We start from the raw sequence: 27,299 nt of genomic DNA on the forward strand, positions 1-27,299 counted from the left end.
CACTGAAGTACAGTTTCTCCCCACGTAGGCTTACAGGGTACAGCAAGTTATCAATCTAGGAGTAAACATGCATCCAAAGTGTAGATACACAGCCCCTAACGTCATATTTACACTAAGGATGAAACTTTCTCCTCGCCTACAAAAATAAAGTTTATAAAAAAAAAAAGGATGAAACTTTAAGAATTGTCATAGTCCTCTGGCTCAGCTCATAATCAGTTTCCAGGTTTTTGTCTCTCCTACTGGGCCAAGTTAACTACTCTGCTCCTCAGTTGAAGGCTCAATCGCTTCCCCACACAATGGGGCCATTAACAGTGCTGCCAGCAATACCATCCTGATTCACTTGCAGGCCTCTGCTAGAGTGCCTGTACCTCCAGTCCTTCTCAGGTCTTTATGGCTCTGTAACAAACCAGGAGATCACAGCACCACAGTACCATCTTCAACTCTGCATCCAATTACTCATGAACAAGATGCTGTTCTCCAATGCAGCCTCTCGCTGCCCTCTGGCCTGGATGTCATAATGGTACTCGTAGTTAACCGTCACCTGTATGGACGTCACGCATTAGTCTAACCTGTGGATTTCCACTTTCGTGGGATACGGTGCAAGAAAAGGTTCCTCATCTCATAGTGCTTCGCAGTGCTCATCGAGTCACGGCAGTTCTCCTCCCTCCATTCTAGACCGCAGACACGCGCTCTGGTGTAAAAACAGCCCACACCGAAAGCAATCGGAGCTTTCAGTCACCTCCACCAGAGCTTCACTTAAGCCGGTGCCTGGTGCCCAGCACTTAATCCTCAATATCGACGCTTATGGCACTCAACCATCTGCTGGCGCGGTTTGATCATTTTAGGATGAACACAAAAAACAGAGTATTTAATTATTCAATATACTTTAAGAACGAATAATACCAGCTGCCCCCTCCATTCTTATAGCTTCGGTTGCCTTGCAAAAGTCTGAATTGTCACGCTTGTAGGTGTGTGATGGTTCGCACTTGAGGTGACATACCCGACAACTCACACAGGGCCACAGTGTGACACGCAACATCGGCTCCCTTCACCCGGTCACACGGGGAGGGAAGATTACCTGGAAGTCCTCTGTAAGATGTGCATTTCCAGCTCCTTTTCTGAGGCTTTGAACTGCCGACGTCCATGAAGGGGTGTGAAAACACCCCCGGACACCGGCACCAGCCTCCTGGCTTTGGAGGAGGGTAACTGGAGGCGGGGCCCGGGCAAAAATGCCTCTCAGGTGCGAGGGCGGACGGAGGCCACGCCCCTAACTGCCCCGCCCCCTCTTCACACTGTGCATTGTCTTTCTTAGTTGGCTGGTATGGGTTGATACGGTCATAGTCAGCGCTGGCAGGGGCAAGCAGCAATGGCCTCCTGAGAAGGGCCCTGGCATTTACTATTTTGTATTATTTGTTTACTAATTAAGCACTGCCTGCATGCCCCTCCTCCCCCCTTCAAATGATTTCTGCGCTCTCTGTCCCACACTGTTCAGATCGCCTGGGATTCATTAAACAGCCTCCCGCCACCCCTTCCTCGCCTGTGAAGTATGTACTTCAGAGAAATCGTTCTGCGTCCATTGATAGGTACTGTCACTGTCAACTATTTCAACGCATGAACTGTTTTTAACGCATTTATTATCAAACTTAGCAGTTTTTTGCCAGCCAATCAGTTATGCGTTAACTATGGTATACCTTCGTCTCTCTTCAATTCACTTGCCTGCCATCGTTTTCTTTCATTTATGGCAAACGTATAAGTGGACCTACAAACTTTCTCGGTAAGACAGCACCACCTGCTGCCCAAATCAATCGCTTCAATCAATACAGCCATGGTCTATATTCCGAGGACACATGCTAAAGATACTTATTTCTCCCTCGGCCATCACCACCCTTTTCATTTACGTGACAATTTCCACTTTAGTCAATTTTCGAATTCTACTTAATTATTCCAAGAGGGAGTATAACTTTCAAGAAGCAAAGTTTATTTCAAAAACTAAAAGCTCCTGGCTACTTAAACAGGTTAGTCAAACTATTTAAGAAAGGGCATGTTACAACAAAACAACTATGATCACTGTTGCTAGTTATGGATCGATCTTCAGACCGTAGACTATTATGCGTTAGTACCTATGGCACCTTGTCAAATAACCCTAAGAATATATTAAAGAACTGGCATTGGTTTAAGATCTTTGTTTTCAACCATGTCAATCTGTTCCTTGAACTCAAACGGACTTGTAAACTTAGAGATCGGTAAGTTCAGGCCTATTTTGAAGCGTCGTGTTACGAGTCTGTTAATGTTTCTGCAACTAGATTTGTACTACCATATCCAATGAACATTGGGTTAGTAGTAGAAGTAGTATACTTTATTCGATAAAAGAAATTCATCATAAAAGTGTGCAATTTTATACAATACATCAAGAATAATAAAAGAGCAGGGACCCACCAATCCTATATAAACATACGTAGTCCCCTACTACTCAATTATGTTAAAATTACTAAGATACAGTACATTAAAAAGATAAAAGTGCAGGGACCCACCAATCCTATGTAATCATACAGCATCACATACTACTCAATTTATACAATTACTAAAAATATACAATAAAATCCATTATGATAAGAACCATAAAAAAGGCACTTCCTGCCTTGGGGCCAGCTGGTGGTTAGGTTAGATGGGGGGTAGAATTGGTCCTCCTTGAACGTGTCTGCCACGCACTACCCAAATATTTAGCTACCCCACACACCATATCAATAGAGGACGTATCAGTGCAAAGGACCCGTAAGGCCATTTTGTGACATCTAAGGCCCAACGCCTTGCATAGTGGTTTTAGCCATATCTTACTGGCAACCCTATATGCCGGGCAGGCAAAGAAAAAATGAGCCACAGACTCGTTGGGGGCTGCTCAACCGGGACAGGCTTTTGGTAGAACACCTGAATCTTTCCACCCAGAAGAGAAGTCATTCACCTGTAATGTCCCAAACCTCAGTTTTAGGTAGAGACATTGGGTTAGTATAAAGCCAATTAATATTCATTTGGTGTGTAGTGCAGGAATGGTGGGGATGGAGCGTAAAAGGGGAATAACGATTGCCTCTATCAATTCTCACCATTAAAAGAGATTTCCGATAATTAATCCTTAATTAAGACATGTAAAATGGCTGAGACGAAAAACATGAGATTTCATACTGCATCATAAAAGCATGCAGAAGTGTTTAATAACATGGAAATGGGAAAATATAAACAAAGAGAAACAGATATTTACATATGCATGTAATTACGTGGTTTGAGAAACTAAACTTAATTAACATGGAAAAATGCATTGACAATAACGTTTAAAATGTGTCAAAATGTAATACTGTCTACATATTAAAGCACCCGAAATTATTAAAATGCTTAATTTAGCAACAGATAGTATGAAAGCTGCAGTTTATTCTAGTATTGTGTGATGAAAAACGCGTACTTTAGAACGAAAACGTAAATATTTTGTTTTGAAAATGAAAAACATGCAAAAGATTTTTGAAGTAGTGCCTAATATTGACATGTAGCCTTTAAAAGAATAATAATGATTGAATTAAGAAAACTTGAAATACAATTATTAATGTGTGTTTTATATTAATCATAACGTGACAATGATTGAGCAATTTCATGTACGCCTCAGACGTTTTTCTTTCTTTGCTTAAAAAGGCAGAATCTAGTTGAAGTCTGTTTACGATGCTGTGAGAACTTTTCGTGAAGTTTATTTCCTGTGCTCTAGGACAATGGACTGACTATTGATTCAGCAACACTTTTGACAAAATGCATTGATAAAGTTACAAACCTAGAGAGAGCATCTGGGAATGGACAGACTGTGAGCAAAGTGAAGTTTCTTACTTGATGGAAAGGATAGAAATAATAATATAAATTAATTTGATGATTTCGCAAAAGGATTACTTAATGCTTCGGATTTCTTAGTGAGGTAATGATCACACCATGCGCAGCCCACTGTGGATAACCAATGGAAACCATATGATATGATGGAAAGGATACTTTGTGGGCGTAAACAGTGAACTTTTGGAAGTATAATTGCCCCTTTGAGGAGCAGTCAGGGCTGGCTGTCATTTTCCAATTTCCTTGCCTGCTGTCAGACTGAACTTGGATTTCACTCTAATACCAAAACCATTGAACTGAACTTTCCTGACCGACTCTAACCTGCACTTAGCCAGCTGATAAAGTGAGCAGGAAATAACCTTTCAGCTGAAGGTTTAAAAAACTCCTTTCTGTGGCACGCTGTGCTTCAGTTTTGCATACTTGGTTTGTATGATTTAAATGCTGAAACCATGTTTATCATGTTTCTCTCACATTCTTTTTGAAGGCAACAAGCAAATGGCCTTTCCTCTTACTGAATCTGTATGACATCGTGTGGCAAAATTATACTAATTGGTTGTTATTAAATGTAATTATGAAATACGATTTCATGTTTCTGACTATTCAAATTGAGGCTTTAGATAAATGATTACCATGAGCAAACTTTATCGTATTTGAGTCATTCTTGAAGGGAACTTACTTGTCCTCGGATTAATGATTTTTATGACAAATGTGCAATGGGATGAAATTGGCCTGAATTTGGCATTTCTTTATTCCAGGTCTTCGTAAGGAATTGCCTCTTGTTCTCGAAGTATCTGAGTCCCTGTTAGCTCACAAAAAGATCCATTGGAGGACCAATGTCTTATGATTACCAAAGGAGTATATTTAAAGAAACAAGTATAGTCATGTTATGGGTCCAGGGGTGGTAAGTATTTTGAAGAGTTTTTAGTGAGATACAAATTTTGTAAAACTTTCCGCTGCATCAGTGGTATTAGATGACATCATATAATGCTGTAATTGGATTAATTTAGTTTTACTCACAATATGTTGACTGTGTAATTTCCATTAACTTTTATTGTTAATTTCTCTAGAAAATTCTCTGTAATTGAGGATGACCCAGACTTTTGTCTCAAGCCTCTATCTAGGGATGCTGCCAGATTTCTTATCCTATTGATTTGCTGTATATTTTGAACTTAGACGGTTTTTCAGATTTTGGTCATACTGCATCTACCTTCTTAAATGCTGCTGGCCCTTATGGCAACTGATTTCTGTACTTATGCCGACTCCCTATGAATGATTATTATGCATTTTGACTGATTTCTTTTTTGCCTTCTGCATTGCACCTTGCATTATTTTAATACTCCTTCATGGTTTACATATTTCTATCTACCCTAGAGTATTAATTTTATTGAAATGCTAATTATTTCGTTTGCATTTGATTACCATTTAGGGACATATTACCTTATACATGCTCGAGGTTCAACACGGTCCATGAGCCGGCATAGGATCTTGATAATCTGATAAAAAAGCATCAACACCCTCTAAGCACTGTTCAAGTAATGGAAAAGAACGGTCACTGAAGTTTGTCAAACTGCAATCAATCAATCATAGATTTTATGGAGAGCAGGAGAGAGTGCGAGAGAGAGAGAGAGAGAAAGAGACACACACACACACACACAAGGAACATATCTGTATGTTCTGTGATTAGCTGAGTGGATTAGAAAAGCCAGCCTTTACTAGCGCTTTAAAACACATGAAATTCAGGTGAGAGAGGGGCTATGGAGAGAAGGAGGTCTCTTTAGCCAGGTGGTAGTGAAGGAATCCGAGGAGGAAATCATGGGTGGGTTGTGGGTGGTGAGGCGCCAAAAAATATTGTATTTCCAGGCGCCACCTGCTCTAAAGCCGGCCCTGACACAATCAATGTTGTTACGCAACAAATTAAGAACAGAATTTTTCAACACAAATAACAAATTAAATGTTACGTCATTAATGCACTAGCCGAACATTTCATTAAGACATATCAATTTTTCATATTTGAAGTGGATGGTGATTGATGAAGTCAGAATGAAAAAAAAAAGGAACGAATGTGTCGAAAACCCTGACTCAAACGGAAGTCGCTGGATTTGTTATGTAGATGGTGTTGATAATGAATTAAATGTAGTGAAACTGCAGTCAACTGAAGTACTGCACATGGTTGGGTTTCTATCCGTTACACTTTCCTACAACTATAGACTTCTGTTTAATGTATTTCAATCTGGATCAGCCTTACATCTTGGTAGGGTAAGGTATCTCCGCCCCTTGAGATGGTTCGCTATCTCTATGGATTACTTTATCACATGGGGAATGCCTAAAACCATTTAACGCCCACATGGTTTGGTTTGCTTTACTAAACGGCATCTGTCAAGGAAATTGGAGAATACGCTGGAACTGGTAATGCCTAGAGATGGCAGTCATGTCTGTAACTTCAACGGTACACTCCCATTGTGCCACTTATGCAAGTTTTGGCTCAGTTACATTTCTGGCATTAATCCTTGGCCCAAAAGTAAGCAACCAGTTTAGTGCTACAGATTTCTGGTTTGATTGCCACCTTGAATTGGCAAATAGGATTATTTGTATGATAGGATCCTGGCATTCATTTGATGCACTAGACATTGTCATTCTTGACATGGTGTTCATAAGTAGGCACTAGTATAGGTGGAGCGAATGGTAATTGACGGTGGTGAATCACCATCTCCTCTGGTGATATCGGATTTGTCTGCTCTCCGTAGAACCTTGTGTTTTCGGTGAAATTGTGTGTTTTTCAATACACAGTTGTTCAAGAGTGACGTGTATGCCACACTGGTCTTTCAACCTGAATGCATGTTTTTTTTAGGTTACTCCCTCTATACAATTGGCCGACTGCCTGGTTGCAACACTAATGTAATTACTATATGTTGAGAATGCCCTTATGTCCAGAGGATGGTCTTATATACAAATGGATGCAAGAGATTAAAACATGAGCAATAACCCCTGCTATCGTACAATGAATTACATGCTACAATCCGTACAACTACACTGGTTAGTTTGAATAGTCGTTATTTATCTACATGGTAGATTCTCAAACCACAGAGTTAGACCATATTTCATTCATAATCAAATCATCCTGCTCGTGTACCCAGCCACCTCCTTCTATTCTACGTCTATCAACTGTTTTTCTCTGGTTTCTCTATAAAATGTTATGTCCTTTGGAAGCTATTTTTTGTTAGATCACGGTCCATGTGTAGCTGGCAAGGTACAACCCCCAGCAGCTAGTTCTTAAGTAATCGTGTGTGTCCCCTCTACACAGGACATGAAGGAAAGGGGAGGCAGAGCGCGGAATGGGTATGAGGTTATTGTCCTCTGTGTGCAGCATCTATTCCCTGCCTCGCAAATCTGCCAGGTTTTCAAACATTCAGATGTTCCAGATCAACACTCCACTGCTTTAGCCTGGTTTGCACCACAGAAATATCACATGAATACTTCAGCTAAGGATAGCTCTAACGTGCACCATTAAACTCAAAGTACTTTTCCTTCAAACACAGAAAAATAATCAAGAACAGGCCCCATATACCATAAGCCACTCGACTTAATTTACACGGGAAGTACATAGTCAAATTTCCGGAGGGCTGTCATTGCCCTCTAAAAAACCTATAACGTCTGCCACCAGCTAGAATCTCTTCAAAGGGTGTCGAGGGGACACCCTTTCAAGGGCTATGGGAAGGATAATTCAGGATCTGTTGATCTAGGGTCACAGTAGAGCAATTTGGAATGTTTGGGGTCTCTCAGAATAAAGGGTGCCACAAACTGAAACAAAAATAATAATTCCAAAGACAAACAAGCACTGGCGTTGCCAATAGGTCTCGCATTAGGAAAGTTTGAGCTATTGGTATTGTAAATGACGAATTTTTTATTTATGTGTTGGGTTTTGAAAATAGCTAAATCAATAGCTTTGTCATTTACAATGCCAATAGTTTTAACTTTCGCAAATGTGACACCTATAGCATTTGTAATGCAATATGTGTTGTATTTACGGCATTATAATTTGGAACTACCACTTATAAGGTCCCAAAGGCGAGCTCTATTTGCTATGCCAATGCTGGTTTTCAATGATCCCATTAAACAGGAGCAAATGGGAAAAAAACCTATTTGGCTGTAGAGTAGGTTTATTATGGACCTGGAGGTTTTATTTAAACTACGAGACAAATTGATAATTTCAATGAATTCCTACCCAAGCATTACTATTGGACTGCTCGATTCATGTTTATTTGCCCCCCTCCCCCTTATACAGGGAGGCGTGCATTCCATGATTCTTTCATGCATTAAGCAATCTAACAAACCTAAAACGACTTCTCAATTATGCATTGTCTTAGCAGAGGTTCTTTCTCGTTATTTCTATATTTCAAAGTCGTTATTCGTAATTTAACTAATACATTACTCAAATAATATTCCAAAAATGCATCTTATAGGTGGGAAACGCAGTTCAATGTAGAAGGCAGAATAAGAAAGAAGCCTGCACATTCCTTGCTCCAATACAACAACATTCTATGCCGGACCGTCAGACTTAATCCTGGGTTACTGGCATTCTATAAAGAAGTTAAACACATCATAAACTATACTCAGGGCAACTGAACTGTGCGCCCTGGTGGCAGCAGCATTTTCCAGCATAATCTTTGCTCAGACTGTGCTAGAAGTGTAAAAAAGGACAGCGATTTGCTGCATAATCTGGTCTTCCCCTGTCATAATTATAGTGGCTGACTAAATTTCACTAACTAGGACCACCCACAATGTCTCAGTATTGCTTCCACATTGAATCTCAATGGTATCTTTTAAAATATGTGTATAGGGATAATAACTTTTTTGGGGGGGTGCTGTGTAATACTTTAAAGTGCTCCATTGCACGAAGGCTAGTTCTGCGCAATAGTAAAGTACGCGTTTTATTAAAAACATCTCTAACACGAAATTGCGCCGACAACTCATTTCGTCGAAGCTTCGTTTTTATCAACTTAAAGGGAGCTAAACACTGGATCGGTGAAGCAATTGAACGATGTGGCCAGCACACAGCAGGCTTAAAACATACGGTCTTAATATTATACTTTCAACGAGGAGACCCCCATGGTCTGTCGTGCCTTCCACACTTGAAGATGTTATTTTGGTTAGGGCTGCATCGGAGGTGTCCCTCGCTGAGGAATTTATCAGCGCATATACACATCAATCAAATTAAACACTTAATCAACACACCTGAATTTCTCACAGAACCGCTACCATCACACTAAAGACGACCTCCCCTTCCTTTACCTTAGGTGCCATTTATTCTACCTTACCAGCCGTTACACCTCAAGCATGGCCAGCATTTGGACGCCAACATTTTAGCCGCTAAAATGAGTCAACACCACTACAAGTTAAGCTTTTCTCCAGTACCCAACTCCCCTTCATCATAAACTCACTGTGCGGTTAGACCACGAGGTGGATTGCAAGATTTTTGCTATACTATGAATCAATTCAGCCAATAACCTAGGGAGACTTGAGCACTAAACTATCATACTCTGTGGCATAAAATAGATAGTTCGCACGTTAATATTGCTTACGACGCGGGTGTAAAACATTAATTAATCGCTATCAATCACACAAATGCAACCTGGGGTCAGGATTGAGTCAATGGACAACGGATTGTAAACAATTTAATTCGGGTACAAGCTCACCATTTTGGCAGCTGCTCGTCTCGAGAAACTGGTAAAGGAGGAAAGAACGTTCTGCAGCCAATCATATTGCAGCACGCCCAGCTCGATGGAAGGAGGAGGAGCACAAGTACAACCAAAATTCAATCTTCAGACAAATAGGGTGGCTCGAACAAAATAGCCAATAAAATAGGCGTATCGAAATGGTTTGCAGTAATTAGCAGCTCCTAGAAGAGTTCTAATAAAGACTAGAATGCCAACCCAGAAAATAAATGAACTACCACTCAAACCCTCTTTGCTTGAAAAATAAATGTATACCAGAGATTATATCCATTTTATTAAGGTTTATTTAATAAAGGTCTTTTTCGCCTTGCTACTGACAGATTATATAGTCTTTCTTTTAATCCCACGCACTCGCAGCGGACTGGACAGTTTCTTACTAGTCTCTATGATCTCTTTTGCGTTTACTAATGGTAGGATCAAGCCTAATCCTAATTGTCGTAAACAGTGACATAGTCACGCATGCGTATGCGGTCAGGTTCACTGTTCCTTGGGCGTAACACACATACTCGTGGACTCTAGTTTCATACATCTATGACTGTGGGTTCGAGTTCATCCTGCGGCCCCCACCGGCAGAATCATGGTAAAGGAACAGTTTCGGGAGACCGATGTGGCCAAAAAAATGTGAGTTTACCTACCTATGATAGAAGCGCAGTTAGAACAAGCGATGCGCGCTCTGTGCTGGGGGAGGGGGAGGGCCATTAGCCTGTAAGAACTCGCGGCAAGATCAAAGGAAGGGTGGGAGGGACATTGGGGAACAGATGGCCGTGAAAGTTTATGGCCCAAAAGCGCGTGCCTCTGGCCACGTGAACTCGAAGAAAACCGCACGAAAAAACCCTTGGTTTCACGAGTATTTTGAGCACTTGAATTCTCGCCATTTCCCATTCCTTCGGAATGGAAAAGGCGAGACCTAAAAACATGAGTGGCATTTAGGAAGCTTCCACTCCTAAAGTCTGTGTGGAAAAGAAATTGCATTCCTATTAGTTAAAGGAGACTTGTACCCTTTCATTTTACATTCAGATGACATTATGGGGTTATAAACAAGTGGATATGCAAAGATCTCAAGTGATTCTCCAAATATGCTATATTTATTCATTTCATAAGAAATAATCACAACAGCAATGTACTTTCCTGTACAGAGACTATCAAATAAATAAAATTCAAACCTAATGATTTTAAAATGACAAAATATTTATCTATATATTTGCAAGGATTACAAGTTTTTCAAAGCAGCAACGTCACACTGAAACAGGAAAATCCACAACAAATCGACTTTTTACTTCTTTATGAGCTGCTTGTACTCAAGGAAGTGAAAGATTGAAAACTGCATTGCTGTTCTAGTATAAAATATGAAAGTAGTTACAAATGAAATTGACCTGCCAATTGTTTGCTGGATCTCACCTCAATTGTATTGACTAAAAACATTGGTTGGATAATGAAATGGCTGCCGCTGGTAAACAGAGCAGAATTGATTATGGAAATTTCTGGAGAATTGGGCTTTTCCCTACCTAACATAGGAATGTAGACCTGTAGGTTCCATTCCTCGAAATGGCCACCACTGACATCATCATTCTGGTCAGCGTCACTTTATTTTGCTGTGCAGGAGTTTCATGCTCAAAAGGCCTGGCAGATGCTGTGCATGTTTTTAGATTTCGAGGCTATGTTCTCTTCTCATCATGCCTATGACTAATCCATGGGAATAATAACGCGTCAATAGCCATGGGATGGAGGCCTTTTTTCTGGTTTGATGATAGAAGCACTAACGGTTTAACCACATGTGCCTCTACCATGCAGCGCAACCACGAATGTGCCTTAACCATGCATTTCTCTACCACACATGCCTATACCACGAAATTTTGTGATACAGGCATGAATGGTAGAGGGGTATGCGTGGCTAAGGTTGCCAGTATGTCGCCTAACCCCCTGAACCCCCCCCCCCTGCCACCACAGCCCTGTCCCTTATACTACCCCAACCCCCTCCCTGACCTAAAAGCTACCCCAACTACCCATTCCACTTCCACTGTCCTAAGGTCTAAAAACCTGTACCTTAACTTACACTACCTCGACCCCTCTGCGCTGTCTCCTAAACTTCCTCAACCCCCTACCAGCCCTAAAACCTACCCTGACCACCTCCCAGCCTAAAAACTACCCATTCCCCTACCACTGCCCTAATGCCTAAACCCCTACACTACCCCACACCCTTCACTGTCCCTTATACTACCCCAACCCCTCCCATTGCCCTTAAACCTAGCCCAACCCACTCCCAGGTCTTTAAAAAAAAAACAGCCCCCACTTACCTCACCTCAGCGTCTTCCTACTTCTCTCTTCCAGCATCTAGACCGCGCACCCCCTAAACCACGCATATGCGTAGTAAAGACATGCGTGGTAGAGCTTTCGTAGTTGGAACACCCCTGGCTCCAACTGCGATGTTCCGACTGTTTCCCCTTTTTACTTGCACTCCGTTGAGAGACAGACTACAGGGACCCCTCCCGAAATCCAAGGGGAGTGAGAGGGACAGAGAGAGAGGGATAGAGGGAGAGAGACTGGCTTTGTTTACAAGAGGGTTGTGGTAGGCCCATGTGCTCTTCCTATGCTAGGTGTCTATCTCGTAAAGCTGCTTCACTACTTTAGAAGTAGTCCTTGCTGCTGAGACCTTGCATGTCCTCATTTCCTGCTCACTGTACCCTCCCTTCTGCAGCCATTATAAAGCTACGTTTGAGTGGCATGTTGGAATTCACACAACTTTCAATGGAAGTTTGTGAACAAAGCCACTGCGAGCAGATTAGGCTGTGCCCAAGGGAATTCTGCTCCTATATACCTACACAGAGTGAGACAGTCTGCAATTCCGATGCAGTCTCTATGTCTTAATCTGCTGAAAAAGCATTTCTGCCCGATTGCTTGCTGGGCTATCTGCCTCAAATTTACATGTATGGAGAAGTGTGGCTCAGGGGTTAGAGGCAGCAGACCCGGAAGCTGAGATCGGCCCTGGACCCGGGTTCAATTCCCCGCCTCGGCGGGTCTTGGGCTAAAAATTCCACGGACTCGATAATTCTCGCTCCGGTGCCTTCTCGACTCACGGGTTCACACTCTGCGACTCTGGGCAATAGCTTGCTTAATCTCCACAACGGCCCCTCGCGCAGGGATGCCTGGCTTTCACCTTGTGGATACCCTGCCGGGGTTATCTCACAGGGGAATACCAGGACGGGTTCCCTAAGCAAGCGTCGGGAAACCCACTGCGGGTAGCTGTGCGCTATATAAGCTCAAATACATTTACATTTACATATGGAGCGGACATTTTAGAAGGCCTGTTTCCCCCCTAAAAGAAGAAGGACTATGCGCCTCAAAATCCCATGCTGTTTCTAAGCATCTGAAGAAGTCTATTGTGGTTAATAATGTTTAAGATAGCGGAGAGGTCTAAAAGAACAATGAATCAGGAGTCATCTCTATCATCTATAAAGTGCATGGGAGGGAGAGGTGTGGCACAGCAGCCAAGCAGCTGACTCCGAAGCGCAGGTCTCGCTGTTTGATCGCTGGCTCCGGAGACAGCTCTGCTCAGCATTATGTGACTCTGGGCAATAGCTCACCTAATCTCCCGGACGCCCCCAGCACCTTGAAACCCTTAATGGGTGATATGTTAACGCTTTACAAGTAGGAATTATTTAATTTAATTATTATTATTATCATGTCATCTAGAATCTTCAAAGTTGTATTTCCTTTCTGCAATCATGTCTGAATCCAGATTGGTAGGTTGCAATAAGGCGTTTATTAGAAATTAATACATTTAGTTGGAAGATTGAAAATGGGTGGTAGTTCGCAATAAAGGTAGCGCCCAGGTTAAACTTTTTGATGAAGGTGGGATCTGGTAATTTTTCATTGAAGATGGGAAAATGCCATGCTAAAAAGAGTGCATTAACTCAGACCCAGTGTCTTCAAAAACTGATCAACAGCCTACATTATTTTAGCTGGGCTGGGGTAACCAAAGTAGTTAGTGGGGTCTAGATTCTTTATGGACTCAGATAGTCTTTAGGACTGATGAGAGTTAGGATTTCCAAGTGTGTGGGGCGTCTTTAGGAGGAGGTCCTGGAGGCAGCATTGTCGGTTTGAAATTGTCCCAGACTGTATTTTTCGTCATGAGATTGAGTTTTCCACATTACTCTCTCGTGGAAATGCGGGTTAGAGCTCTCCAAGGTGGCAGAAAAGAGAAGGTCTGTGTAGTGTAATGATTATGTCATACACCGCGTGATGTTTCACGCGGTGTATGCCCAGGTGTACAAACATGTTTATGTTTGAATGGTTGTCACTCTCGCATGGACGCCTGTCCTGCAGTTGGCCATTGTCACGGTTGGCTTGCTGCTGGTCAGACACTTCATGATCGGGTGGAGTTTAATTTATACAATACATCTGAAAAAGGAAAGAACATTGTGGAATGGAAAGATCTTGCTCGGATGGGTTTATACCTGGTTCCTGGGGATGATAATCCTATTAAAGTGGGTGAATTACCTAAGTTTAACAATGATTTACCCGTTTCTGTAGTGGATTATACGGATTCAAATGTGGTAGCTGTTAAAAATATTCTCTCTGAGTTCAAACCTGTTTTTAAGGAGATGTCGGAAGTGTAAAGGGGTTCGAGCACGAAATCAGGTTGATTCCTGGGTCTCAGCCTATTGCTCATAAGGTTCGTACAGTTCCCTTAAGTGTTAGGTCTGAACTAAAAAAAATGCTAAATGATTTATGTGATCAAGGTATCATAACCCCTATTAATTCATCACAATGGGTGGCTCCGATCGTGGTCGCTCGCAAAAAGACAGGAGGAATTAGGCTATGTGCAGATTTACGCTCCCTGAATAAAAATATTATCGTAGACTGTCACCCGCTACCTAGGATCCATGAGCTTCTGGCAAATATAGGGGAGGCTAGATGGTTCTCGTTGATTGATCTGAGATCAGCGTATCATCAGGTTTCGTTGTCTAAAGAGTCTCAAGAACTTACATCTTTTATCACCCCTTTCGGTGCTTTGAAATTTCTTCGTCTTCCCTTCGGGTTGGCTTCGGCTGGTAGTGTGTTTCAAAAGCTAATGGATTTGTTGTTTCAAGGGATTTCTGGAGTGCAAGCATATCTTGATGATATTTTAATTTATGCTAAGACCTTTGATGAGCATAATAAGATTTTAAAACAGGTGCTTTCAATTTTAATGTCCAGGAATATGACAGTTCGCAGCGATAAATGTAAATTTGCTGTCAACAAGATTGATTATCTGGGGCATACTGTTTCTGACCAAGGTATCACTCCCAAGTTCTCAGTTATCAGAGCTATTGAGGATGCAAAACCTCCAACTGATAAGGATGCTTTAAGGTCTTTTCTCGGTTTAGCTGAGTACTATGCTAGATTTGTCCAATCTTATTCTCAATTAGTTGAACCTTTAAGATATCTCTTGAGGAAGGTCCCTAGTTTCGTATGGACTGACGAATTGGACAGAATTATTTGTGAAGTAAAAAAGATATTTGTTTCAGCTAAAGCCATACATGCTTTTAGGGAGGATGCTGTTTCTATTATTACAGTGGATGCCAGCATTTCTGGTCTGGGTGCAGTTCTCACTCAGAGTTAATGGTCAGGAGCAAACTGTAGCGTTCGCCTCTAGAGCGCTCAAGGATTTTGAACAAAGGTACAGCACAATAGAGAGGGAGGCTCTAGCTTGTGCTTGGGCGGTTCACAAATTCAAAATGTACATTTGGGGAAGGAAATTTGAGTTAGTTACTGACCACAAGCCTTTGGTTTATATCTTTGATAAACCTAGTTCAGCTTCTATGTCAGCAAGACTTATGAGATTGGTGTCGAAGTTACAAGAATTTAATTTTACGGTCAAGCATATTCTTGGTGGCAAGAATTTTCGTGCCGATTGTTTATCTAGGTTGGCTATGTCTAAGGATGATGAAGAGGATTGTCTGGTGGAAGATGTGGAGTGTGTCACTGTGGTTGATGCGGTGTATGAGATGGGTGATATTATTTCTGAAAATGACTGGAAGGAGGCTGCTTTAGTGGACAATGTACTTTTGAAGGTCATTGATTATACTACTCATCAATTGCCGGAACCTAGGGGTCTTAGTGGAGATTTACGCAGGTTTGCACAAGTTGCGGCGGAGCTTTCGGTGGAAAATGGTATATTTCGGAGGGGCGAAAAGTTTGTTCCTCCTTTCCGGTTACGGGAGTCAATTATTAATAAAGGCACACCAAGGTCATTTGGGTGTGACGAAAACTGTTATGCGGATTAAACAACATTATTGGTGGCCTTCAATTGATATTCAGGTCAGAAATTTGATTGATTCTTGCCCTGAATGTTTGATGTCTGACAAACATTGGCGTACCTTGAAAGTTCCCTTGCAACCAACTGAGTTTCCTAAATCAGCTTGGGAAAAAGTCGGGATTGATTTTTCAGGTCTGAATTCAATTCTGGAGCAGGAGAATAAGTATGTGATTCTGTTGGTAGATTATTTTTCTAAGTAGATGTATTTTGATTTTGTGAAATCTCCGGATTCAGATTCAACCATATCTTTTCTTAAAAAGATTTTTGATTTGGAGGGAACACCTAAATTAATTGTCACTGACAACAGGACACATTTTGTCTCTGAAAAAATGTGCAAGTTTTTGAAGGATTTGGATATCAAGCAGTTGAAAGTGGCGTTCTACTCTCCAGCTTCCAATGGACTGGTTGAAAGGGGAAATAAGGTTATTAAAGAAGGTGTTCAGACCGCTGTGTCATGTAGTTACAAGGTGGAGGGTTTTGTCAAACAAAAAGTGTGGCATTATAATACGTCCCCTCATTGTGTTACGGAAGTATCTCCATTTTCTATTTTGAGAGGAAGGGAAAATCGTTCTCTTTTATTTCCTTCTTGGTTGAGTCAGAATACCGTCAAGAAAACCACAGATTTAGATGCAGTTAGAAAATCTGTTCTAGAAAAGCAAAATCGTATGAAGTTACATTTTGATAAAGGAGTGGATGGTAAAGTTGTAGATATTTTTGCGGGTGATTGGGTATTGATCAAGAATCCTGGTAGAGTTCTGAAAGGTCGTTCGAAATTTTTTGCACCACTTCAGGTTGTGAGAGTTAGCAAAGGAGCTGCTTTTCTGGGAAAAAAGGGTTGGTGGAATAAACGTCAGTTAGTAAAGGTGACAGATCAACAGGCTGAGATCATTGTGGGTAAACAGAGGAGAGATGATTCAAGTGGTCTGGATTGGAGTTGTTGGTTGAACACTCCTGATGTTTTGGAAAAACCTGTTTATTCCGAACCTTTGCCTCTGCAAACTAATAATCTGAAATGTTCTAGTAATGTTATTAATAACCAAACTTTTTCCTCCTTTGGCAGACCTATTAGAGCACCTGAGAGATATAATGAATTTGTTAGATTTGGAATTTTTATTTTATTCTATTTTCAGTTCATTTGTTGTGTTAAGGGGGAAGGTGATGTAGTGTAATGATTATGTCATACACCGCGTGATGTTTCACGCGGTGTATGCCCATGTGTACAAACATGTTTATGTTTGAATGGTTGTCACTCGCGCATGGATGCCTGTCCTGCAGTTGGCCATTGTCACAGTTGGCTTGCTGCTGGTCAGACTCTTCATGATCGGGTGGAGTTTAATTTATACAATACATCGGATTTCATACCTACAAAAGCCTCAGATCCTCATCTTTACAGTCTGGCATTAAGGATATTTTTTTCTTTGAGTTTGGATTTGGGAGGATATTGAAGAGTTGAATTGTTTTGAGATGTCTTAGTAAAAGATGATCTTGTGCCAAGTAGTAGAAAAAGTAGTATCTTTATTCAGGACCAAGCAGGTACATGTTCCATCAACAGCAGCCCCACACCAACTGATCTTTTCTCACTATTCTACAATCCTGCTCTGTAGTATGCTTCCAGTTACCATGACACTGGAAGCATCCATAGCTAGGATACCACAGTCTTGGCAGTTTGCTTTTCAGTTCTTTATTCTCAGCATTCCAATGGATGCTTTTTATCTCGATAATCAATTCTGAGACCAATGGCTGGCTAGGCTGATCAGAGAACTTTATGAGTTGTAGCCGAGCCAGTTGAGCAAATGCACAAGTTATAATAATGCGGACTTACTGAGAGAACTTCAGTTCCACATCCTCAGAGGCTGGACTCTTGCGATGTTCACGTGTGATGTGTAATAACATGGCATAGTGGGTGAGCGATTTTGAGGGGGCTAGAATTTGCTGAGGGAGGTTTGGGGCAGTGGAAAGTGGATGGAGTGAAAATGTGAAATTAACAACAAGATGATCAGATCATTCTGTGGTAATAGGGGTAGACAGATTTGTGAAATAATGTCAGGAGCTCTGATTTTTGAGTGAGTGGCAGAAAGAAGTTTGCTGAATATTATAAAGCTGATTTTTATATCTGTTTAATGCCCCCTAGTCGACATTAAAATTACGCAGGAAGATGTTTTTGGAGAGAATGTGACCATCAGTTAGGTTTTACAATACCTGCTTAACAAATGCAGGATTGTTCTTGGGTGCATGAGAGATTGTGTGTATATACAGCATGGATGTGGGTGAGAGAGTGAGGGCTGGTTAAAGCATTCAAAGAGGTCACGTTATGTTGCCTGTCCGCCCTTAACTTTGTGTAGTTGTGTGGGGCGAGTGAGTCAAGAATAGAGTTTGAATCTTCATTTAACCAGGATTCTGTGATGAAGATAGCATCCAGGCCATGCTCAGAGACAAGGCTGAATAACTCTCTGCAGTTAGCACTTGCAGATGTTGTACTCGCAAGAATACCTGATAGGCAGAAGTTAGCGTGACCAACTGTCTTGGGTGCAAATTCAGGACGGTGAGTGTAAAAATCAGGATGGGGTCAAAATTCAGGACAAAAATTCAGGAGAGCGGGTCAAAATTCAGGACAAAACTTCGGGACAAAAGGTAGGTTTTACAGACACATCAAAGGATCTCGCGCAATAGTATATAAGTAATCCCATTTATATCCAAAAATATTCATCCATTTGCAAACCTATCCATTGTGCATCCTTTCAGCCATCATTTCACTCATGCATCACTCCATCCACACTTTCACTCATCCATCCATCCGTACAGTAATCCATCCACTCTTCCATCCAGCCATTTACCCTTTCACCCATCCAGCTATCCTTTCACTTACTCATCCATCCAGTCACTCATCCTTCCTCCCATTCACCTTTTCAGTCATACATCCACCCTCCATGTCTCTCTCCATTGACCCTTTCACTTAACCATCCTTCCTTCCTTCCATCCACCCATCCATCCTTCTACTCATCCACAGCGATTCTGTGCAGAGGAATCTTTTATTTCTGTTGGTTTTGTTTTAATGGACTTGTATTGTGACATAGACACGACTGAATGATAACTTATTAGTGTGTGCATAGGGCATTTTGGTAAATACAGGTTATGTATGTTGGTTTCCCTGACATACTGTTGGGCGGTTAGAGGGTCTTTTCCTCCCGCCTAGTTGCACCACAAAAGGTATAGGAGCTTGAAGTACATATTGAGTCTACTTTTGGCAGAGTGCCCAGTTGCTACTCTGAGAGATAAAAACTCTTTCCCACAGGGTCAAGACTGATTTGCATATGGCTGGGTCCAAACTGGAATGGCATGGTGAGCAAAAAAACTATGGATTTAGGCCCAGAACTCTGTACTGGGGTGAATGTACGACATTGTTCGGCATTCTGTCCTGCAATTGTTCTTTTTGCCTTTAGCGAATCAGCAAAAGGGTTGGCAACAGCCACCCAGCGGAGGGATACGTGCTTTACCTGGACCTGCTGTTCTTCTATGCTCGCTTGCTTGTACTGGAGCACATGTAGGAGGAGGGGTGAGGGCAGGAAGGAAGGGACGGAAATTGGTAAAATGGCACACCCTAAACATCCATGAGCATCTAAATAAATATGCATCTCAAGTTTCGTGTGTATGTCGAGCGGAGTCGAGCTTTTGAATTTGTCTTCTTTTGTGGAGTTGAATCTGTTAGGAACAGGCATGCATCCATGTTTGTTGAGCATGAGGCTAGGATACAGAGTAAGCTAACCTTGTGCGGTTAACAGTTGTACAACCAAATAGTTTCTAAAATGTTTGTGAAGTTCACGTGTTGCAACGAATTGAGTCACTACTAGTGGCACTTTGAAGAAAGCCTTAAAATCTAGTAGCCTGTCTGGACTTTAATGGCGACTTGTTGAATCATGCGACACCGGGCAGTTTGAATTCTGAAAGCCGCTTCTTTTGTTATATTTCCATTTAAAACGAGAAATGAAAGGGAGTGTGCTGTGAGATAATTGTTTTAAGGCTACACAAATACACTCCTATATTTGTAGTACATCAGGGGTTGTTTTTTTAAATGTTTCCCAGGCAGCCTTAAAATAATGTGGTAGGAATCAGGAACAAACACTTTCTTCCTTTGATTTTCTCTGCACCAGTCTCCCATTGGCAAATTGTGCAGGTCTCGCCTGTGACGTTGCTTGCCATATTAATGTATATTGCTCGTTTTGGTGCTTGTATTTCCCAAAGTCGAGGGTAACATGCTGCATGGGCTAAACACTTATAAGGTCCCAAAGGCGAGACCTATTGGCTATGCCAATGCTTGTTTTGTTTGCATTTCTGAGTTTTCACAAATTTAATGGCTGCTGTCTCATAGTCAGGACTTGGAAATATAAGCTGGAGCGCCACACCGACTGTCTGAACAGCTCTTTGAGCACAGACCTGTGTGGACACGGCTTTTGTTCTGGAAACACATGGAGCAGCAGAGGAGAGCATAATTTGTCTCTTGGCTGAGATCAAGCTGTGAGTCCGTGCAAACGCTGCTGATCTGTGTACACTTCGCTGAACCCCCAGGCAGCTGATCCCTTCCTGGAGCCCCCAACACCAACCTTCTACTCAAACAGAGATTATTTGTTTTTAGGTTTCGCCTCTCCGAAGGCTGCGCTCTGCGCAGCTTTTCGGCGCAGGCAAAATCTATTGTTTACTATAAGGGCTACAGGAACTTCCCCCGGCTCCCATTGGCTAGCTCCATAAATGGAGGCTAGCCATTGGGAGCCGGATCTGTCCGTCAAGGCCGGACCAGATTCGGGGGAGTTCCCGAGAATTTTTCCCTTTTGGCCCACGTCATGCGGCGGTGGGCGGGGCTTTTTTTTATTGTTGCTGAAGGTTTGTTTTGCTCGTTCCGGGCCGACCGCCATGCTGTACGTGTCCTCGTAGGCCCCCCTCCCGCTGTCCGTGTGCCCATTCCCGTTCCCACCCCCCCTGCTGTCCGTATGGCCGTCCCAGCCCCCCTCCCGCTGTCCGTGTGCCTTTTGTTAACTAATGCCTCATAGGCTCTCAACCAGTCTCATCTCAGGGCGGCGCTTGTGTCTTCAGAGGGTCTGCGCTCCCGAGGCTCCTGCCCACAGCTCAGCCGGAGGGTCCTCTCCCTCTGCCCGCAGGAGGGTGCCACCGCCTCTACCCCCGCAGATCTGCCCGCAGGAGGGTCACCGGCGTCGCTGCGTCTCCCGCCCGCCGGAGGACTTGAACCCGCGCCTCGAATCCGGGCCGCTCTCTGGTCTCTGCTGCCGGCTCAGGGATCGCCATGGGGGACGTGATTTCCACTCACCTGGACGAGTGCAGGCGGCAGTACATCTCCGGTAAGAACCAGTGCCACGTGCCGCTGCCCCCAGGGGGGGTAAGGGGGGAGTTTGAGGACTGTGGGGATTGGGAATAGGGGTGAACGCACTACCGACCATGCACGCATGTTCATTTCACTGAGAGCAATAGAGTGGTCACTGAGCGCTGCACAGAGTGCTTACTTAAAGAGGCAGAGCGCTCACTGTGATTTGTATGTTCACGGAGTTAGGCTGGTAACTTTCATGGGTGCTGAGGCTAAACTAAAATGTAAAATGTGAGCTGCGCGTGCGCATAGCCCGGCGCCCCGGGCGTGGTGGTGAGGCCCGCTCTGCTGACACCGCCTCCTGGTTACAGCGCGGCGCCCTCCCCCCTGGCATCTCCGCTGTGACCGGTCCCAAGCCCAGAAGTGCAGTCAGCAGAGGGTAGCCTGGCATGAAGGCCTCCGCACGTCTAGTTTAATTCATCCTGCCTCGCCCTCCTTGTTCCCACAAGTCTTCCCTTCTGACCCTCTGATACTGCCCATCTCCTCCCGAGACCCGCCTCGTCTTCATTGCCTCACGCCTCCGGGGTGCCCCCAGCCCACCTCAGTTCCACCCACCCGTCCTCTGTTCCACCACCTCTGCCGTGATTACAATCACCCTCCATCTGCCCCTGCCTTGGTTCCACCCACATGGTTTCACCACCCTTCTTTGCTGTGGTCTCGATTCCACCTACACTGCCGGGGTTGCACCCACCTTTCCTTGCCTCCACCCTACCTCGGTTCACCACCAATGGCGCCCCTCCCCAGTTGCAGCTGCCTCAACTCTTGGGGTTCCCCTTAGTATACCTTGCTCCCGCAGTACCTTACCCTACAAGCCTGCCTACCCTCCTAGGGAGCCACTCGGCTCAGAGTGGAAAAGATTTTACAACGGTTGCAAGAACAGAGGGATATATAAGTAAGGCCGTCCTGTGGAGAATCCTTTGGTAGTCAATGGACTTATGAAAAAGTCCGCGAAAGGGACTAAAGAAAAATGAAGCCTTAAAACTTCTCCGATGAAAACAGAGAACGAAGCTGAAGGAAATAACAGTAAGTATGTCAGGGATGCTTAGGCAGTAGTTTAAGAGAAGGACCTATCTGGTGCTGTGATTACTTTGTGAAGGTAGTTGGGTTGTCAAACATTCGTGGTTAGATCAAGAGAATCGGAGCTGGCACAAGGAGCAGATGAGTACCTTTGAGGGAGGGTACAATAATGCCAATATATTTGTGCTGAACAAGGAGATCTTTCTCTGGTATGACCTCAATGATATTAACTCCCCCAAGAGTCTACAAAATATAGTGTCCACGTTTTGCTACTGCTATTTGTCAAATGAGATGTAGGTCTATCTAGCAAGTGAAAGTAAATTCCCTTGCCCTCCATTTAACCTTTGCCTTCGATAATCAGACAGGAGGGTTGAGATTTCAAAGGAGTTTAAGTAGATAATAAGGTGATTAAATGTATGGAGTAGATGCATGTTTAAGGGAGTTGTACATAAAAGGGATGCCAAGGAGATATGCAATGGTGCTCCTGAAACAATTTTATTTATAATTTGTGCCACATAGGTTCACCCATTTACTGATACTTTACTTGGAACCTTGCTTTCTGTTATCTAAATATTTTTTTACACTGGTCTAGTATTTCCTTCAGGTATTTAATGAGTTACATTTTATTACGTATGATAAATTTAGGGCAGATAATGTTTGCCATGTCAAATTATTTTACACTTTGCCCTACCGATTTTCAATACCACATGTCTGCCATGGGGTCAACATTTATCAGGTTTTTGCTTTACCCATGTTTCTATCCTTAGCTTTATTGCTTCTTTAAAAAAATGTTCTCTTCTTCAGACAGCTTCTCTGATTTCTTAGCCTTTCTTAGACTCTGTATACAGGGCGTTAGTATAACCGTAGGTCACCGGGGAGAAGTCTTGCATGCCTCCTTAGGTTTACATATGAAAGTAATTGTTTCTATCTCGTTGTTTAAAAAAAAAAAAATCTATCTATCCGTAGTTCCACTCTTAATTGTAAATGGCTAGGATGTTTGATCATTTTACAGTACTAAAAAAGGTACTGCAGCTATCTAAGCATGCATGCTTGGCTTCAGTGACATTGTTTTGCGGCTTTTTGCGGCGATGTCGGCATAATTGTTGGCAGGTATAAAGCCTCTAAATTAATGTTAGCCTTACGACTAATGCATGTGCCCAGTAGCTGCAACCAAAACGGTGCTGAATCTCAACATCGTACTTCTGTCGCTACCAGTTTTGTACAAAATGAATCATTTTAACTCTGCATTTTGTGAAAGGTGGTTTCTACTAGGATAAGTATTGGTACTGTCACATGACTGATAAAGCCAATGTTTTACATTTGCCAGTAATTACGTTTAGTAGATTGCAGTACCCTACTGTATACAAATCCCAGATGAATGGCTCTGGGGTGGTGTGTCTGGCTCTGGGGTGTGTGTGTGGCTCTGGGTGTGTGTGTGTGGCTCTGGGGTGGTGTGTGTGTGTGGCTCTGGGGTGGTGGGTGTGTGTGGCTCTGGGGTGGTGTGTGTGTGTGGCTCTGGGGGGAGGTGTGTGGCTCTGGGGGGAGGTGTGTGTGGCTCTGGGGGGAGGTGTGTGTGGCTCTGGGGGGAGGTGTGTGCGGCTCTGGGGGGAGGTGTGTGCGGCTCTGGGGGGAGGTGTGTGTGGCTCTAAGTGTGCATGTGTGACTAGGGAGTGCAGAGTGACTAGGGAGTGCAGAGTGACTAGGGAGTGCAGAGTGACTAGGGAGTGCAGAGTGACTAGGGAGTGCAGAGTGACTAGGGAGTGCAGAGTGACTAGGGAGTGCAGAGTGACTAGGGAGTGCAGAGTGACTAGGGAGTGCAGAGTGACTAGGGAGTGCAGAGTGACTAGGGAGTGCAGAGTGACTAGGGAGTGCAGAGTGACTAGGGAGTGCAGAGTGACTAGGGAGTGCAGAGTGACTGGGGAGTGCAGAGTGACTAGGGAGTGCAGAGTGACTAGGGAGTGACTAAGGAGTGCTAGGAAATGACTAGAGAGTGATAGGGAGTGCACAATGCTAAGAGGTGTGGAGGGACTAGGGAAGCTAGGGAGTACACAATGCTAAGAGGTGCGGAGGGACTAGGGAAGCTAAGGAGTGTACAATGCTAAGAGGTGAGGAGGGACTAGGGAAGCTAGGGAGTGCACAATGCTAAGAGGTGCGGAGGGACTAGGGAAGCTAGGGAGTGCACAGTGCTAGGGAGTGTAGAGTAACTAGGGAGTGCTATGGAGTTCTAGAGACTGCAGAGATTAAGCTAATAACAATGTAAGTGACAATGCCATTTATTTATCTGTTTTCAAAACCAACACATAAATAAAAATTTTGTCATTAACAATGCCAATAGCTCAAACTTTTCCAAAGGCGAAACCATTGCATTGAAAATGCTTGTTTTGCAGTACGATTACCGTTTAACCTTGAAGAGCAGAGGGAGGAGGGAATGCTCAGTTTCTTTCTTTCTTACCAGAGTGACATGCAAGTTCAGTACTTTCCCGAGCTGGTCAACGAAGTAGACGCTGTCTTGGTACCAGGAATCGTAGTGCAGGTAGTTGTACATGCCAAAAGCACGCATGTGGTCCAGGGTGTATTGGTCATCACGAAGCTTCACTTCTGCTACGGCTGTTGAGAACAAGTAGATGGACTTTATTCTGGACTTCGAGCACTTTTTAGTTTTCATACATTTTATATTTATTACTGATGAAGCAATGATCATGGTTTCAACCGGGGTGCTCAACTCATTACAACAGCAAGAAACGGAACTGTAGTCCATCTCACATGCCAATCACAAACAAATCATCACTTTCCCCCACTGCTGCACTACCTAATCACTTAAGAGGGACAAGTTGGTACCACCACAGCTTTTCCATATGTATGTTTGATGCAGCGTTTTATAGGATGTATATGCTTACTCCATGACCTAAATTTGGTTTAAAAATGAGCAGCAAACCCAAAAACATTTTGCGAATAAGAATATCTGCTATTGCTCAGTAAGTAATTAGATTCCCAATGTTAGACTCACGTTTTGATTTGTTTCCTTTGCCTCAAATTATAAAGCGCTCTGATATCCTTCGGGATCAAGTTTGCGCTATACAAAACTTTATAAATAAAAAAATAACAAATAAAAATTCCTGAAGATCACTTAGAGATGCTCTGAGGGAGCAACAAACGTATAAGTCAACAGAATAATGCGAGACATTTAGAGATAACAAGTGTGCTTACCGCTTATCTCTTCTGTCATGGGAAGAACATTACTGTTGCAGGAAATAAAATCTCTGCCTTTTGCAGAACACTTTTTAAATGGAAAATATCTAATCTGGCCTTGTAATCAAGTTAAACTGAATTTACAACTAACAGGTTGGAAATAGTACTCATGACACACAAGCATACAGGGTGGTGGGTAGAGAGAGGTTTGGGTCCCATGTTTATCTGTAGATTAGGTCAATGCATAAAAAACTATAACTATAACTATTTACTATAACTATGGGGACTCAAACATGGAGTTCAAATGAACCATTTATTCCATACTAGTGGTTGGCATGCTTTTTGTCAAACTCCACCCACCTGCAACAAGAGAATTTTAGCCCACCTTGGCAGATGACAGCAGTGATAATATTTTCAGAAAATCAATCATGAAAAATTGGTGAGGTCTTTAGCAGCAAGCCAACATTTAGTTCAAGGACTTGAAAATTATCTGAACAAGCATGAGATACACTTATCTGTGCACTCATGCATGCATTCATCAATCCATCGACTCATTCCTGCACTCATCCTTTGACACAACTGCAATAAAACACACACAAACTCAACAACATATATAAGATGAATTAAAAGAATACAAGCAGAAACAACATGCTGAATTCAGAATGAAAATTGCACTCAGATCGACCAATGGCAGAACAGAGCTCACCTAAAGGCCCTCTATGTATCTGTATGGATATCTATTTGCATAGATGGATCTATGGATCATTTAATGATTTTTTAGTATGAGGTCCTGGCAGACAGCTAAGAGTCGTATCTAGCAGTGCAATTCCACCAGGATTTGTCAGAGGCAGTAACCAGCATTAAAACGTTTCTCTACAAAGTTAATCTGTGACCTTTCATGTAACATGAAATAAAATACCTACCTGTAGCCATCAAAACAGCTAAAGAGCAATCCACCCTCAAGTACCTTTTGATTTAAATGTATTGGCTTTCCCAAACAGGTGAGGCTTAATGCATTTATCATAACTTTCTACAATAAACAGATCGGACCCTGTGGCAACACAAAATCTTTTCCTAGTGAACCTATCAGGTCTGTAGTGGTTTTCAATAGCTTATTACAATAACCAAATCAGGTCTCCTGAACAGAGTGTAAGCTTTCCCACAAAGCAACCATCAAGCACACATTCAAAACAATTACATAGTATACAAAAGTACAGTTGGCAAAGCAATCTCCCAAAGAGGGTCTAACAAGTATTCTGACCATACTAATCTTATATACTCATGGTTTGTTAAGGGCAACCAGCACCAAACTTGACTACTATTATAATCAGAGATTCCACAAAATATCTACAGGTAGGATTTTATACACAGTAATAACAATCTACGCTTAGGTGCCGAATTACATTAACATATGCTTTTCACAATCAATATATCAAGCTTACTGCCTTTATCCTAATTTTTCATTACAAAACAAAACCAATGACCTTCATTATTGGCTTGTCACCACAACCAACTCAGATCTATTGTGTTGGTTCATAAACCGTCTCACAACCCATCAGGCATACCGTAATAAAATTATAAATATGGACAAAATACAGTTGTCAAAACAATATAAGATCTCTTTTGATAGAGCTAAATAATTATCATAGTGCAAATCGTCTGTACCCACTGTTTGTTCAGATGGGTCACCCACACCAAAACGCCTGTCTCCTACAATAATTTGAGAGATTCCATGTTAAACAAGCATTTGCAATGCAATAGGTTTAGCATTTTTTTTGGAGTGAGAGCTATTGGTACTGTAATGGAAATGTTTGTTAGTTATGAAGACGTTTTG

General features: G+C 42.6%; 1 protein-coding gene across 1 annotated transcript in view; it reads right to left on the reverse strand.

The window, feature by feature from the left end:
• NUDCD1 (NudC domain containing 1) overlaps positions 1–27,299 on the reverse strand; it is a 469,559-nt gene that overhangs the window by 376,722 nt on the left and 65,538 nt on the right. The window contains exon 2 of the mRNA XM_086966120.1: positions 24,729–24,883. Coding sequence (XP_086822246.1) covers positions 24,729–24,883 — 155 coding nt within the window. The remainder of the gene's footprint in view (positions 1–24,728; positions 24,884–27,299) is intronic.

The sequence above is a fragment of the Lissotriton vulgaris genome, chromosome 4_1 (assembly GCF_964263255.1).
Source record: "Lissotriton vulgaris chromosome 4_1, aLisVul1.2, whole genome shotgun sequence".
NCBI lineage: Eukaryota > Metazoa > Chordata > Amphibia > Caudata > Salamandridae > Lissotriton > Lissotriton vulgaris.